This window comes from Alligator sinensis, unplaced genomic scaffold (genome assembly GCF_000455745.1).
Source record: "Alligator sinensis unplaced genomic scaffold, ASM45574v1 scaffold406_1, whole genome shotgun sequence".
NCBI lineage: Eukaryota > Metazoa > Chordata > Crocodylia > Alligatoridae > Alligator > Alligator sinensis.
Window position 1 is genome coordinate 1889302 of NW_005842181.1, and position 15871 is coordinate 1905172.

General features: G+C 37.8%; 1 protein-coding gene across 7 annotated transcripts in view; it reads right to left on the minus strand.

The window, feature by feature from the left end:
* LOC102383623 (protein furry homolog) overlaps positions 1 to 15871 on the minus strand; it is a 214234-nt gene that overhangs the window by 28811 nt on the left and 169552 nt on the right. For 4 of the 7 annotated variants that reach the window (XR_003094661.1, XR_003094660.1, XM_025207102.1 and 1 more), the window contains exons 49-53: positions 15400 to 15408; positions 11076 to 11276; positions 10376 to 10552; positions 6109 to 6272; positions 3388 to 3577 (exon numbers count right to left, since the gene is read on the minus strand). Coding sequence is in view for 5 of the 7 variants with exons in the window: in XM_025207102.1 (XP_025062887.1) it covers positions 3388 to 3577; positions 6109 to 6272; positions 10376 to 10552; positions 11076 to 11276; positions 15400 to 15408 (741 nt within the window). In the remaining 2 variants the exon portion in view is untranslated. The remainder of the gene's footprint in view (positions 1 to 3387; positions 3578 to 6108; positions 6273 to 10375; positions 10553 to 11075; positions 11277 to 15399; positions 15409 to 15871) is intronic. The other 3 variants (XM_025207101.1, XM_025207103.1, XM_025207100.1) reach the window with 3 other exon arrangements.

Consider the following 15871-nt stretch of genomic DNA (forward strand, 5'->3'; position numbering starts at 1 on the left):
AATTGCACGTATTCCTTCTTCATGCAACAAATGAGGGCGAAGAGAATGTTTGCTGAAGGATGAGAGGCAATAATTATTACATTGGACACAGTACTTAGAAGTTTCTCTAGCTGGATGGCTATAAAACTATCCCTAGAATTCATATCTAGCAATGAAATTGCAATTTGTTGCTGAAATATCATTTTTATCATTCTTTTTCTTGTAGCTTTTTCTTGACCTTGCTTGTCATCAGTGTTGATCAACACGTGATTTTCTGCCCATTTGGGTATTGTAGTATCCAATGTCAAGTGGCTATTTGTAAAGAATGTTCCAATACCAAACAGCAGCCTGAAAAATTATGAAAGCAATTTCCCCCCCTCATTGCTAGAGCATCTCTGCTGCTTGGGAAAGTTCCAATAGTATCAAATTGCATTTGGAAACTATTGCCTACAACAATGTTTGATATCTTAGCAGTCATTGAACCCAGAAGAGCCCTTTGTCCTAGTCTTCAAGGAACATGCTACTGCTGTTACTTATTTGATTTCCAGTTAACTGATACCTGAACCTTTAATGAATTAATACAATCATGCAGATATAATGATCAAAATTATACTGACAGATATCATCAGTACATCACCGAAGCCAAAAGGGTGAGACATTTTACGGATAATGAGAATACTCAAAGTTACACCAGCCAGAATAAGCAACTGAAAAAGAGACCTATAATCTCTCACACTCTGGGGCTCAAGCCAATGACTAATTAATAATAATTAGTAGAAAAGAACTACAGAAAATAGTGTTGTTAGCCAGTACTGAGTTTACTAATTATATATGAAAAAGTACTTGCCAATAAAATCTGTGCCCATTTTGTATTAATATAAAAATAGGAAAAAAGTGTTCTCAGAATGTTTTCCTTTTTTGATCTGATATTCTCCTCCCTCAACTAGAAAGAAACATGACTGTAAACACCAAACATATTAAACATTAAGGAGCTCAATTATAAAACCCATTTGTCAGCCTTAAAATCCATTATAGCCTTTGATCTGAATGAACCTAAATACTAAGATCCATCTTAGAGCAGGAATTTAGCAAAGATTACCTTGAAACCAATGAGATTCCATCACCCTACTGAGGGAATACTTTACAATTGTGAAAAATTAAAATTTCCAGGAGAACACACATTTTACCAGCAGACTCTCTCTCTGCCTGAAGAAGGGTGTTTGTGCCCAAAAGCTTGCAAAGAACATTTTTTCCAACTATTAAGTTGGTTAAATAAAAGATATCACATCTATCCAAAGAACCTTGTCTGCCTACGTCCTTAACCAACATAGCTACAACCAACAACCCTAGGAATCTTAAATAATGAGTTTATGCTGTGGGCAAACACTACAGTCAAACAACTAGTGGTAGCTCTGATTCCAGATGCTACTGGAAATAAAGTCCTTTCACTAAATAAAATATTAGGTTAAGAGGCTGCTTTAAACAGCAATTTTGTTTCATACACAAATATTTTGGCAGTTCTTCAGACTGCAAGCCCTGCACAGTTTGGACTTGTTTATGAAACTTCCTGTTGGCCTGAGTCAAAAGACTTTTTAAGTGAGCAGATGCGTGGCAGAGTTTTATCGTGCAAAAACACTGCAAATGCAGACAAGTTAGGAACTTAAGAAAAAAAGACCTGGGGAAGAACACGTCCCTGTGCTTTGACATTGAGAGGTTAAACATACTATTGCTCTTGTAATCTCTAACTTGGAAATGCCATTTTGAAATTACACATCACCTTGCATGTTAAATACTGTTAGCCAAACTTTGTTATAATAATTAAACATTGTATTTGGGAACTATGCTGTATATTTGGCATTGAGTATTATACAGAAGAAAGCATGTAAACTACTAATCATTGTATCATTGTAACAAAGCCTGCAATTAGAGACAAACAGTTCTCTTAACTGTAATTTTAAGGGTCACAGTTAACATAACCTTATTAATATTTTAGTTTTCATGTTAGCATACTGTCAATCTTTTTTAGCACCTTTATGTCAAACATTTACCCTATCACCTTCTACATCTGGCATACTTGGTAAGAGGAGGCTAAAATATGCAATATGAAAAAGCACAGGACTGAATTTCAAACATGGGCACTCTAGTTGGGTACACAAATTAATGCTGAAGTGCCTAAAATTACTATTTTCCAGCAAATGCTTAAACAAGAACTAGAAAGGCCAAGCTTGAAAAGTGAACCTATAAGTGTGTTCAAAGCACAATGTAGTGTATGTAGCAGCAAAGAAACAGAGACAGAGCCTAGAGGAAGCCAAGCATGAGTATTTCTTTTAAGGATCTACTACAAAACACATGTCAAAGTCCCTAGATAATAAGGGGATGGTCATGTCGCCAGACATGTCATGATATTGAAATGTGAAAATTCAAGGTTCTTTGTCCTCTATGGCCAAATGGAACTAAATTCTACATGAAGGAGCCTGTATTCTGGAGATTCTTCTGCCACCTTATAAAAATTAAAAAAAAACAAGCAAAGTTTTAAAAAATTAATTAGTCACGAAAATTATCCATAGGGGAGCTGCAGTAATAGCCCTCCGCCCCCATCCCCTCCACCCCCACCTTGCTTGCGTGTTTATGTTTGGTATAATGCAGAGCTTTGTGCTGCCAATATAAAAGAGAGAAGGGAGCTGAAGCATATAGGAACTCAGTAAGGGTCAGCAGAGCTCTGGCACTGGCGGGGCAGTATATGAGGCAGTTTGAAATGAGCACAGAGCTGCAAAAGTGATCAGCTACAGAACATGTAACCGTGGTGACATTTGATCAGTTTTCTTTAGTTTTCGAAGTTAAACACTATTTGATATGAATGTGACATTTTGCATCTCTCAAAGTATGGGACTATGAGCAAGTTTAACACAAGGTAAGCCAGCTTGCGAATTTATGTCATGTCAACTAAATCTATGGCAACTGCCCATGTGCGTTATTCCACAAGAAACATGAGGGAGTTTACTACTCAATGAAAGCAGGTCAAGCTGTCTCATAAACTGAAGGGTAAGAAGGTATATTCAGGCACTTGTAAATTGTTCATGTTACCATCCTATAGTTTTGGTTTCAGGATATTTGCAGAATTGAAGAATCATTATCCCTTAATACTTGGTTCATATCTCATAAATGTTAACTTCATAAGTATATTTTAAAGTAAGGTAATTTTTAAAAAGAAAAACTGTCCAAGGAACATGTATGCAACAATGTGTATTCTGTGGCCAATTCTGTGGCCAGGCAATTTTCCAATACGTAAGAGTACAAGTACAATCATAAACAATAATCCATTACTACTACCACTACCATGACTAAATAATGTGCCGGGGAGTCAACACATTTATCTAAACTCACTGGTTTTAAGTTATGTTGTCTTACCTTAAACAGGGAGGAGAACACATGAAAGGTATAAACTGCACAGGACCCATCAGAATCACACATGAGCTGGTTGATATGACTACGCCAGGCTTCTTCTGCATCATCACATGCAGCTGGTTGAAATGCAGCAAGGATGGCAGAAAAGAATGGTGAGGGAGGAGGGGAGGCATTTCTGTCACCTTCACCAAAACTGTAGAAGAGAAAATAAAGCATGTAAGTCTATTTCCATTCTACTCCCTGTTTTCAACTGCTTAGAACTTTCTGAAACTATCGCTTACTGAACTTTCCATGCTTGGTCTCTGACAAAAAAAACTAACATTTTAGAAATCTGAGCAAATACAGCACAGCTATTTTTGAGTAACAATAGAATAAAACACACATACATATTTCCCATTATGAAATCTGTTTCCACCCTCAGCATTCTTTGAATAGCTTAAATTCCAGATTTCTTCCTTTGGATCACAGACAGACAGCCTCATGGAGGAAATGTATATTGTGAGTATTCTGATCAAACTGGTGTAGATATAACTTAGTACAGCCTATAAAAAAGTGTAGTAAGTTTAAAATTGGTTTTCCAACTATGGTGGGTACATAGTAGACATCCATTTTCCCAGGGGAATTTTCAGAAAAAATCTTACAAGAAAGAATTCTTCCTGGAATGCTATGGTACAACAGGGTAATGTGCTGATGGCTGCTTCTTCTATGGAGTGCTAAAATACTTGCTCCTGGGTATTCCCCCTTTGGAGTGATGTGTGTACATGGAGGGATACATCCCTGTGCTTCCCAACATGCAGGGCAAGCAAAGAGAAACGCAGACTTCCTGTGTGACCTTCTGCTTCCTAGCATTTCCACAAGAGTCAGCCACAATCCAGTCAGAAGTGCGCAGCTCTAGATGGCTGCAGTGTGATACCAAGCCCTTAAATTTTCCAGTGTGTGCAATGAGGCAACCCTTCACAGAGCATCCACACGTTTAGGGGAGTACCAAGAAGAGAGAGATATGACATGACCCCTACCCATGACACACAAGAAATCAGTGCTGAGGCTATATTGCTGATTCAGCTTTGAGTAGTTTACCATGCACACTTTGGCTAAGTACAGTCAAAGAGCCTGAGGCTGAATCAGTTCAATCTTTGCAGGTCAGTCTAAGCTGTGTAGATAGAACCAATCAGCAAGTGAACACACTTCACTTTTGATTCCAGAAATGCAGCCATATGCTTGCAGTGGCCCAGGCCAGAAGCTGGGAAGTGTTAGAGCATGCCTCCCTGGTCTGCTGGATCAGAAAGCTTGGGCCATGGCTAGCCTGCCCATCCTACAAGGGGTGGCTTGCAGGGCAGGTGCAAAGCATCCTGGGATGCTGGGGGACTATGAGTTAATTTGAGTCTGGAGGGGATCTAGAACGGAAGTTCAATAAACCAATTTAACCTAAATCAGGTAAGTTTATACTACATCCATCCAGGTTTATCTTAAACTGGCTTTGGCTATTTGGAAAGTGGTTTATGTGCACTGAACTTCTGTTGTGTTAGAGATGTGAACCAGTCTCCAATCACTTATACTGCTTTATGTGTAATTTCTGTCCCTAGCCTTTAATTATAATTGTCCTTTTATAAAGCTTGCTTAACACAGCTTTTAATGAAATATGCAGTGACTGGAACTGTACAGATTATATATAAATCTTAGAGCTATGCGAAGCTTCAGTCTCTGATTCGATTTGGCAGAGATTTGGCCCAATTCGGTGGCTGAATCTCTGAATCCAAATTGAATCAGAGGACCCTTTAATCTCTCCGAATTGAATCGGAACCCTCCAAATCAATTCAGAAAGATTCAGAAATTCAGACATAGAGACCACTTTAAATGTTTTTTCTACATACATCTAGGTAGCAGGGGCTCCTTGAGTGCTGCGATGCTGGGGTGCATGCAGCGTCCCACAGGAGTGCAGGGGGCTCCCCAGCACGCTTGGCAGCAAACCCAGAAATGGACCAGAAGCATTTCTGGTCCACTTCCGGGTCTTCCAGGAAGCGTGCTGCGGGGTCCCCCCACACCTCTCCTGGCTTGGTGACTGGTGGTGCCTCCTGGGTTTGGGGGAGGTATCTGAGGACCCCTGTGGCTGATCACTGAGCCGGGGAGGTGCAGGGGGGCCCTGCAGCATGCTCCTCGGCAAAGCAGGAAGTGGACCGAAAGTACCTCCGGTCCATTTCTGGGTTCACCACTGAACACGTGGAGGCCTACCCCCGCACTCTTGTGGAATGCTCCATGCGTTCACAAGCCGTGCCTGCTACCTCAAGGTATGTAGAAAAAACTTTTTAAGTTGTGTCTATGTCCAAATCGCTGATTCTCCGAATCAGCATCAAATCTTCAGATTCAGCCGAATCGAATCAGGGACAGCGATCCAAATCAACGAATCGAATCACTGTCCCTGATTCAGGCTGAATCCGAATCAAATATGGCCTGCTTTGCACACCTCTTATAAATCTCATTCAATTTCTGCTATAAAGGATGCTTTGCTCCAGTTTTTAGAGTTTTAGTAAATATAGTTGAGAAGAAATATGTTATGAAGTTTTTTTTCAACAGTCATGAACTCAAGGGAACTTTAATACAGCTCTGGCCAAAATAGCTAGTAGGGTTATATACTTTATGAAGGCATATTAAAAAAATGCAATCCTTGTCTATATCTTTGATCTGTGCAGTAGAGGATCTTCATGTACTCCAACAATATGCAAGCACCTGGCAAGAGCAAATTGCTCTAGTCTGTCGCCTTTTTCTTCAGTTTCTATCATATCCAGGCTAAGGCTATCACTGCATTCAAATGCCACTGGGAGTTCATTTGTAGAGCCAGAAAGGTCATCTTCATGTACAGTAGTATCCTCCTCTTCATGTGTAGCTTCAGCCTGAGAGAGAATTTAAACAGCAATCATGTCTCAGATGTAACAGTGCATTTAGAAGGGATTTCAGCTAATAAGCAGGAAAGTTTATATATAAAAAGATATTTAACATTTGTTAAGTAGTGAAACTATAAAGTGACAATAGGTATCATCAATGACTAAAATTAAGATATTCTTGTTCAGAAATACTGTGTACATTTGTACAATCCATTCTCTTTATTGAGATATTTTAAAGAAACTTGCTTGTTCCTATCAAGTTATTTCTACCAGATTTCAACATATTTGGCAGGGCAATAGGAAAACATTTTATCAGAAAAGGAACAGAGTTCCTGTTATTGTCTAACGATTATCGCCGTTTATCTTTTTCAGTGCCCAAGAGAGTGCTAGAAACTTTGCAGAATATATATCAAGAACAAACCCTGCCTGAAAGACCATATGCCTGTTTTGGTAATGAAGAATATTAATCAGTACGTGTTTTTCATTCAAAGGGATTCCAAAGTACTTAAAAAAATTAATATAGGGATTACACTTCCACCATTTTGAAAGACAAAAGCCTTTTTTTGTCCTTTGAACCTTTTATGCTTAGAATATAGTCATCTCTCTCAGTGAGCCCATTCCAGATCCAAGCCCCTTGCATTCTCCTGATACTTCCTTCCCATCCCAGTCTAACTTTAGTCTGAACAAAATCAGTTCAGCTACAGTCCTCTTTACTTCCCCTGCTCTTCTGCATCCACACTGGGGTATTTACAAATCAGCATCTGTTGGGCATCTTAACATCACACTGGGCTTGTCTACACAAGATGCTGACTGTGCAGCAGCCAGATACTACTGTGCAATAGCATCACATGGCAAAAACTGCTAAGACGCTACTGTGCACTAGTTTAGGCTACTGTGCAGTAGCATAACTGAAAGGCATTCGCCATCACTACTGCTCAGTAACTCCGGTCACTGTGCATTTATTTAGTACTTGCTTATACTAAAGATACTATGCCTACCTAACCAGATTTCCTTCTGGTTAGGGGTGGTCCCATAATGCATTATACAACTGATTTGGAGAAACACATTACATGGGATTTGAAGACAGTAGCTATCTCTTCACAACAGACTCGCTCAATTCTTATTGTAAATTCAGGATGACAAATTCTGCTTTTTCTCAGCATTCCTATCAGAAAGGACAGGAGAAAGTGCCATTAGGGCCCAGCTACGGTGGGCTTGGTTGTTTGTTTTTTATAAACAAAAAGGAACGGGCAAGGTTTTGGGCCCAGGCCAAAAGAAATCAGCTCAAGAATCAATTTTTTTTTTTAAAGTAGAAATGAACAACCAAAAGAAAATGAGATGTTGCGCCTAAGTATTGCACAGTTTATGCATTTTATGCTTTCTTCTGATGAAGTAACTAGCCTTTGCCACTTTCAGATATAGAGGGTATTAGACTAGATGGACCATTAATTTGATTGTGAAAATATCAGCATGCTTGCTGGAAAGGAGTGGGTTCAATCTGGGTTGGGAGAATGGACAAGGGAAAAAAGAAGCAACGAAGCAACAAGAGACAAAAGAAAGGAGAGGTGTAAAGAGGCAATGGGCTGTAAAGAGTTAAGTTTAGATAAGCTTTCAAAATCTGAAGGGCTTAAATATTAACGATAGGAGCTTTGGAAATACATGTTACAGAGATTTGCATTTCTGAACTGTTTAGCTTCTCCCATTATGGCCTTCTAATTTCTTAGTGTTGTACTAACTGTTCAAATCATTGCTCTTAATAAGAAAGAGAAAGGCATTTCATTTTTTTCCAAAACGGTGCCATCTTGTTGTTTCTTTAATACTAGCTTACCTTTTGTACCTCACAAACTACTTTTTGGCTCTTTCAGGGTTATTAAGAATCTTTAAAGGGAACCATGGACTCAGAAAAAGCTTCCATTCTTGTTAGTAATCCCACTGTTTGTTGCTCAGAACAATGCAACAAATGACAACTGAGACTGGAAGATTACGCATCTTTACTTGCTTGTGAAATGCCTAGTCTACTTCTTATAGGGTGCATGAACATGTGCAATTAATGTGATGTGATAAACTGGTGCAGCTTGCGCCAGAGTCAGCTGCTCCTGGGTGCAGTGTCTACACACGCGCCCTGGGATAACAGCAGTGTAAGCCAGGGCAGAGTAGCCCTAGCAGTATGTTCAGGGGTTCAGCCCTGGGCTCCAGGTGGTGGCATCAGGCAGCAGAGTGGCTGGCTGGGGCATAAGAGTGCTAAAGTGTGGAGCTATGCGGCAGGCAGTCCCTGCACTTAGCAGTGCACTCTCATGCTCCAGCCAGCCCCTGCCACCATCTACACATGCGTTTCGTTGCGCTTAATTACTCTGCTGTAAGAGTAATTAATATTGGCTCACATGTAGACAGTGATACTTTATGGCAGAGCTAACTGTTCAACTTTGCAGTAAAGCGCATGTGTAGATACACCCACAGAGTACCAAAAAGTAACAACTCCTCTGTGTTGCTGATCTTTCAGAACTCCTGAGAAAAATACAGACAGAGGAAATGGGAAAGAGGAGCTTTGTATTTACTAGGTTAGTCTGACACTTGCAGTTAAACATCTCTCAACTAAACATTAGAAGAATTATTTTGTTTGTATGCAGTTAAATATCAAACCAACTCTCTTCCCACATGAATAGGCATTTTAGCTCTGTTTATATGTTGACCCTAGATTGTTTTGAAACTATGCTGTACACTGGTAGCAAGAAACTTGTTACAGAAGCATCAAGAAAGCTTTTCAAATAAAGTTTGTCAAATGCTACTATTATCTTGCTAATGTTTCCAAGTTTCCTTCAGTTTGGTTATGTGCTTCATAAATGTTATACCTGTTTCAGGACTAGTCTATTCTGAGCATTAGCTTAGCAAACAGTTTTCCTGTGTTTTTTTCCTCCCCCCCCTCCTCTTTTTTTTTTTAACAATATGCATGCCTTCAACCTTGTTTCAAACATGAGGACTGATGAATTACATGGATTTTCATAGTGCTAGTTTAAAAAAACCCATAATCACACCAATATGAAGCAAGTGACATTTATGAACAGTGGTCAAATACTGTTAATTTATACATCAATAACTATTAAAAGGATTCTAAAAACATACAGTAACACTGGCATCAGGCAGTCTGTAGTCATATCCTATAAAAGAAGCTCTTTGACTATATCTAGTTGGAATAAGACCAATGTCAGCACAAGTCAACTCCATTTATTTACTTCTCTTGCCTCACTTATGTCCCTGTTTTGTAGAGTATTCACAACTCAGCCACAACAAGGAATGCCTGGCTGGTAACTCAATTGAGTCATAATACTACAACAAAAATATTAAAATTAATGGAGACTATATGTATTACTTATTTTTCTCCCTTTTCTTTTCTAGCATGTGTGCATGTGTTTATGAATGTGTGAGAAAGAGAGGGAGGGAGGAAGAACTCAGATAGAAAGTCATTAATGGAAGAAGAGCCTAAAAGAAAAAAATAACCCCTGCCAGAAACACTGATAATGAAAGATTGGCTAAAAAAGTATATAGAACCAAACTCTCGTCTCTGGTGTGGTTGGCTTTAGAGAGCTACATAGAATTGGTTTTTACCCCTTTTTGTCCAAATGGAGCTTAATACTACAATCGGGCATTTAATATTCAGGCAGTATGCTAAAAAGCAAGAACGAAGTCCAATGAATGCAACTGCACAAAAGTTTCCCACATTCAAAAAAGTTTCAGAGTACATGCATACACCCACACCCTAGTTAGCGTATTACCCTTTAAAATCAATATGAAGAACATGAGAAGTATTCTTTAAGCACTGCAACTTCAGACTCATACATTTATCTTGCCATTAGTCAGAGGCATTCTTGCTGTATGTAAAATACTTGATTTAAAATCCTCCCCCACTAAAATCAAATCAATTTACTAGAAAGAGACCAATGTTAAAAAACAAGTGTATCAGTCACACAGGAATTGGTGAATACATATGTTAGAAACCCACAACAAACAAAGGGAGACAGAGGTAATCTAATTGTCCAGGCAATGAAACTCCCTCATGGAATTTTAAAAACAACAGCAAAAAGTTAATGTAAGAGGAACTGTAATAAAAAAATTACCAAAACCCCCTTCACCTTAGAGACTTCAGACACTTGGAGATTGTTCATATCAGGCAAAGAGACTTCAAAGTTAGATGTTCGCATGTTAAAATGAGGAGGGTCTGCTGAGGTCGTATCACATGATGTAGACAGTGAGTCTATGTGATTTGTATCCTCAGAGGGAGAAAGAGTTATGATCTGTTAAAAAAACACAAAAAAATTAAGTGTGAAGCAACTCAGCCACACGGCTTTTTTCTATACATGAGATATGAACACTGGGTTAATGCCATCTTTGTACTACTGTTTAGTATCTTGTGTACTTATTCATCTTATAATATTTTAAATGCTTTCTTTTAAATTGTTTTAAGCATCCCAACAATGAAACTTAAAAATCTAATGCTGTTCACAAAAATGGAACCTTGCTACATTTTCTAAATGTTGCATACCCAAAGAATTTCACATCAGCCACTTACACAAATCTGGGATACAATAGCTCACTGAAAAAGTGCTACTTATCAGATTTGATGCTTCCTGTGTTTAGAACTTAAATCAAACTTTTTTTTACATTTGCAACTAAAGGCAAAGCAAACAGCAAGGAGGCATTCAGAAACATGAAACTTGTTCTGCAGTTCCAGCTGACCAGCTTCCATGTAGGCAAGATAAATGTAAAAAGTCAGTTTATTAAAAAGTGCTATTTTTAATTTATAATTGAACAACTTACAAGATCTGAGTGTTCCAAGATTTGGCTTGTTGTTAGGTCCTCCTCCTCTGATGACTCATCAGAGTCCTCATGGTTCATTTTATTTAGACTGGGTGTACTTCCTGAGAGCTGGCTTTCCTCCAGAAGCTGCATATCACACTTGTCCAGACTATCTAGAGAACGTCTGCGCACTCCCCAGTTGAAGTTGTCCATACTCTCACCCTGAAACCATACACAGGTTAGTTTGCTTTCCTTGTCATCATATTAGTGGTTTTGAAAGTAATTTTATAACTTGTTCTAATTTAACAGAAAAATTGTTTTGACAGGCTATATAGTACAATTCCAATATGAATGCAATTTTAAGCAACAAAGTATGCTGGAACTTTTGAAATTTTTTTAGATTCCCATCTGGAAGTAAGAGCATAAGCATGGAAATGAAAGTTAAATGGGTATTCATTATTTGAATATTAAGTATTTTTTTCATGCTTTAACTTGTTTAAAAATTTACTTTTGTATTTTCATAAGCATATCTATGTAAATCTCAGTATCAATGAAACAGTGGTAGGCTAGATTAAAAAAAAATAAAAGCAACTTGAAAAGATTTTTCCCATGTTATTTTAAAACTAGGAACAAAAATTTGTTGCATCTTTATAGTAATATTTCCATAGCAAACCATATGTTAAAGATTTTAGAGTCTCTGTATTACATACATAAACACAATAATGAAAAGCAGAGTTAAAGTATATCTGAATGCAGCTCTTAAGACAGCATGCATAATGCAATAGCTAAAGCAGCACAGCTTTTTTACTTTTATTTTAGGTCTAAGATTGATTGTTTTTCCCCAACAGTAAAAGGACTAGTTTGGAATTAGATTCCACTTTTTAAAAGGACACAGGCAGCTTGGAAATCCAGTTTCTGTCTGAACATCCTGTACTTACTTTAGGTTCTGATCCTATACACAATTATATAAACATGAGTTAATTTTAAGCATTATCCACAATTATTTGCAGAACTGGGAAAACTTGCAATCTTAAAGTAGTTACAAATGAAAGGAATTAAAACTATTTTCCATTCTTTACTTTATGCATTACCAGTGCTTTGCAGATAGACCATTTCACTAATTCCCTTCTGTGATCAATTTAGGGGCTGTTCCTGTCAATGCTTAAGCATAAGCATAACTTAATTCCTGTGCGCAGGCCCTCTGAAACAACAAGGGCCTTGCACAAGTACAGTTGTCCGCCCATGTAAACCCAATGGAAGGCCCCAAGACTACATACTTTTCTCCCTTACTTAAAAGGCCCTTAATAACACATCAACATGAAAAAAATATAGAAGAGAATTATTTTTTTTACAGTTCACACATTTCATTTTAAATCAGCACTCTAGAAGAAAACAAAATCCTAAAAAAATAGATATTACAGATGAAGCATTTTATAGGAACCAATTAGGCTGCATCCATGCAGAATAAAACCCTATATAATAGGCCTTTGATTCATCAAGATAGTTAAGCAGGTGCTTAACTTTAGGCAAAGAAATAGTCCCATTGAGTTTTATAGGACTGCTTTACTAAATTAGGTCAAAAAGTGCGTAAGTAGCAATGAATTCAGGTGGCAAACTTATTTTAAATCAATCATTACATCATTTTGGATCTATGCTTTTTAATGAAAAGAAATTTAACAGATCGATGCTGAGCAGAAAAGCTCTTCACAGCGAAGCAAAGTGAACTAACCCTTCAGGAGTGAAGACAGAAGAAAATAAAAAGAAGGAAGGATGTACACAGCTCTAGTAGCTATGTCAAGTGAAAAATTTGGTTGATCCTCTGGAGTCAACAGCAAAACGACAATGAAGCCATCCTGGAGTTAGATACAGTGTTAGAAGAATATTATAATTTTCATATTTGGAGTTAGGATCCAGAGGTCATCATTAGAAAAGAAGAGAAACCACATTCAATGACTAAGGAAGTTTGTCTCCTGGAATTGTAAAAACTATTTTAGATTTTCCAATTATTTGTATATTTTAATTAATTGCTTTTCCCCCCCAACATGAAAGCCACAAGCAACTGCATCAGTGGAACATCTCCACAAGTTATCAGTGGAGATCAGTTATCTCTCAGAAAATACACTGGTTTCATACTTGTTCTCATGATGCCAAATGCTAGTCAAACTTCTACTGGTTTTACTTGGCAGCTGGTACTACAGAAATATGACAGTAATTTTTCCTGGTGCTTATCCTCCTTGAAATTGTTCAAGGAAGAAAGACAGGGGCAAAAGGATGAGAAATAAAATGGAAGGCAATGCATGGTAAATGTAATAAGCAAAAATGGGGAAGATAGAGTTAAAGGAAGTAAAACAAAGGAAAATAAACTATAGATGCATGAGAGGAGGATGACAGAAAAGGTGAAATACACATTAAGTAACTGGGAGGGCCTGATCTTGTCAATAAATACAAACTGGCACCTTATTCAGTGAGTAGCTTTTTGGGACAGAGGCCATTTTTTGTTTGTTTGTTTCTACAGCACCTAGCACAGTGTGGCTCTTACTAGAAACAGACAGGCAATGTTGTTGCTGCTATTTGTTATCCTATACTAGGTTCTTGTGTTGTTTCAGGTTTTTTTACACAAAGTTGAAAGGTTACAAATTTAGGCCCCAATCCTGCAAAAACTGCACACCTTACCTCGTAGGCTGTGCGAAATTTTGCCAGCTGTTTCGTTATGATGATGTTTCGAGTTCAAAACAACAAAATCGAAACGAAACGAAAGGCTTCAAAATAGCCTCAAAATGAAACGAGGGAGTCGAAACATTTTGAAACTTTTCGAGTTTCGAAGCTGAAGCTGTGCTTGCTTGCAGGGAAACAGAAAGCAAGGAGAGGGAGGGGACTGAGGGGGGAAGGACTGCTCTGACATTGACTGTGTAGCTGGCCAGTGACTGTGATCCTTCCCTGAGGTCCCTTCCAATCCCAGTGCTCTGGGGTCCCAGCGCCAGTGAGGGTGCGCCTTAGCACACACACAAAGTCACGTCACGAGTTTTGCTTGTCAACAGCTTGAGGTGCAGTTTCCCAGAAACCTCTGCACCTATCTTCTTGAAACCTGGCAGGCATCATGGCCTCATAATGTGCTATCATGCCTGCTGTTTTCAACCCCTGTGCCTTCACACTTACAAGTGACACGAGTTTTGCTTTCAAGACTTTGAGGTGCAGTTTCCCAGAAACCGCTGCACCTATCTCCTTGAAACCTGACAGGCTTTGTTGCCTCAGCTTTATGTTTTCATTTGAATCAGGCAAGAAATGACAAAGTTATAGGCACTTTCGTGATTCCCCATTATAGCCTATGGGAGAAACATCGAAACATGTCAAAACAGCGAAACAGTTATGACAAAACGAAACGGAATGGTGCTTCAAAACGAAATGAAACTCGAAATGAAACTCTGTCCCTTCAAAATGGCAAAACAGAAATCGAAATGAAATGGTGCTGTTTCGCACAGACCTATTACCACAACTTGTTTTATTGCAATAAATTTGATGGACAAGTCATGTGAGTAGTTAAGCATGAACAGTTTTGCAGTATTATAGAAATACAAAGCCAGAAAAATTATTTTCCATTTAGGGAAAAATTTGGACTATTGAAGGACATAACAAAGAGGCTGCATATTTCAATTTTACTAGCATACTAACAGGAACAAAGGTACCACATGAACTTCAGTTTGGAAATTAAGAATGGTCAGTTATTTAACACTGAACAAATGCTACAACTGTGTTGTATTTTATTACATGGGTGTAGGTTGTAGCTGTGTTGGTCTAAGGATATAGGCAGACAAGGTTCCTTGGGTGAATCTTATATCTTTTATTAGACCAACCCAAATAGTTGGAAAATAATTATTAGGCAAGCTTTCGGGTTCAAAAACCCTTTGTCAGGCTAAGGAAGTTGTATTTTATTATACTTTCAATGAGACATTAATTTTTAGTTTTTTAGTTTCTGTGTTCTATTTGTGTACTAAAATGATTTAGAAAGATAAATAGTTATTTTGTAAAACATAAAATAAAGTGAGTGAATTTTGCCTAGAATCAATTTGTTTTTTGAAAAAGTTATTTTAAAAATACAAAAATCACATTCATATAAAAGTTCAATCCAAACTAATTTAATGATTTAAAAGTCAATCTTCCTAGCTGTCTAAAGTACTTCTAGAGTAGGCCAGCAAAAGAAACACTCTACTTCATATTCTTTCACTCCCCTCCCCCCAACTCGCTCTCTTCAAAAGAGAAAAAAAAGCTGTGATATTTTTTTATATAAACATTTGCAATAATGCATAGCATCTACTAGCACATCTGAGTTCAAATAGCATTATCTTACCTGAAGTTCCTGGATAGCAGATATAATAGATAGAAAAACAAATAAAAAAGTCTATTTAAAATTACTGTATTAAAGATTCCATAGACTTAAAACATTTGTCCTACAATAGTAAATAATGCCATCAGATAATCTACTGTCCTACCTTGAATTTTAAAAAAATATTGTATCATGTGTTTTAACCTCTTTATTAAATAGCAAACGTTCACATCTTGTGCCCTTGGAATGATGCACTCAGTATCGACCTGTTCATATTGTAAGTGTTTCCAAAATAGCTACTTGTGTTTGTGCTACTCTGAGCTTCCCAACACTGTTTTATTCATATTTATACATATCAAATTCAGACCTGATGCCAGTGGTATGATGAAGTCATAGAGAAATGACCTTGCACAGCAGGGCTGAATTTTTTCAAAATGTTAAATTTACATTATGTCAAAAGAGTGGAAAGTTTAGTAACAGAACATACATTAGATTG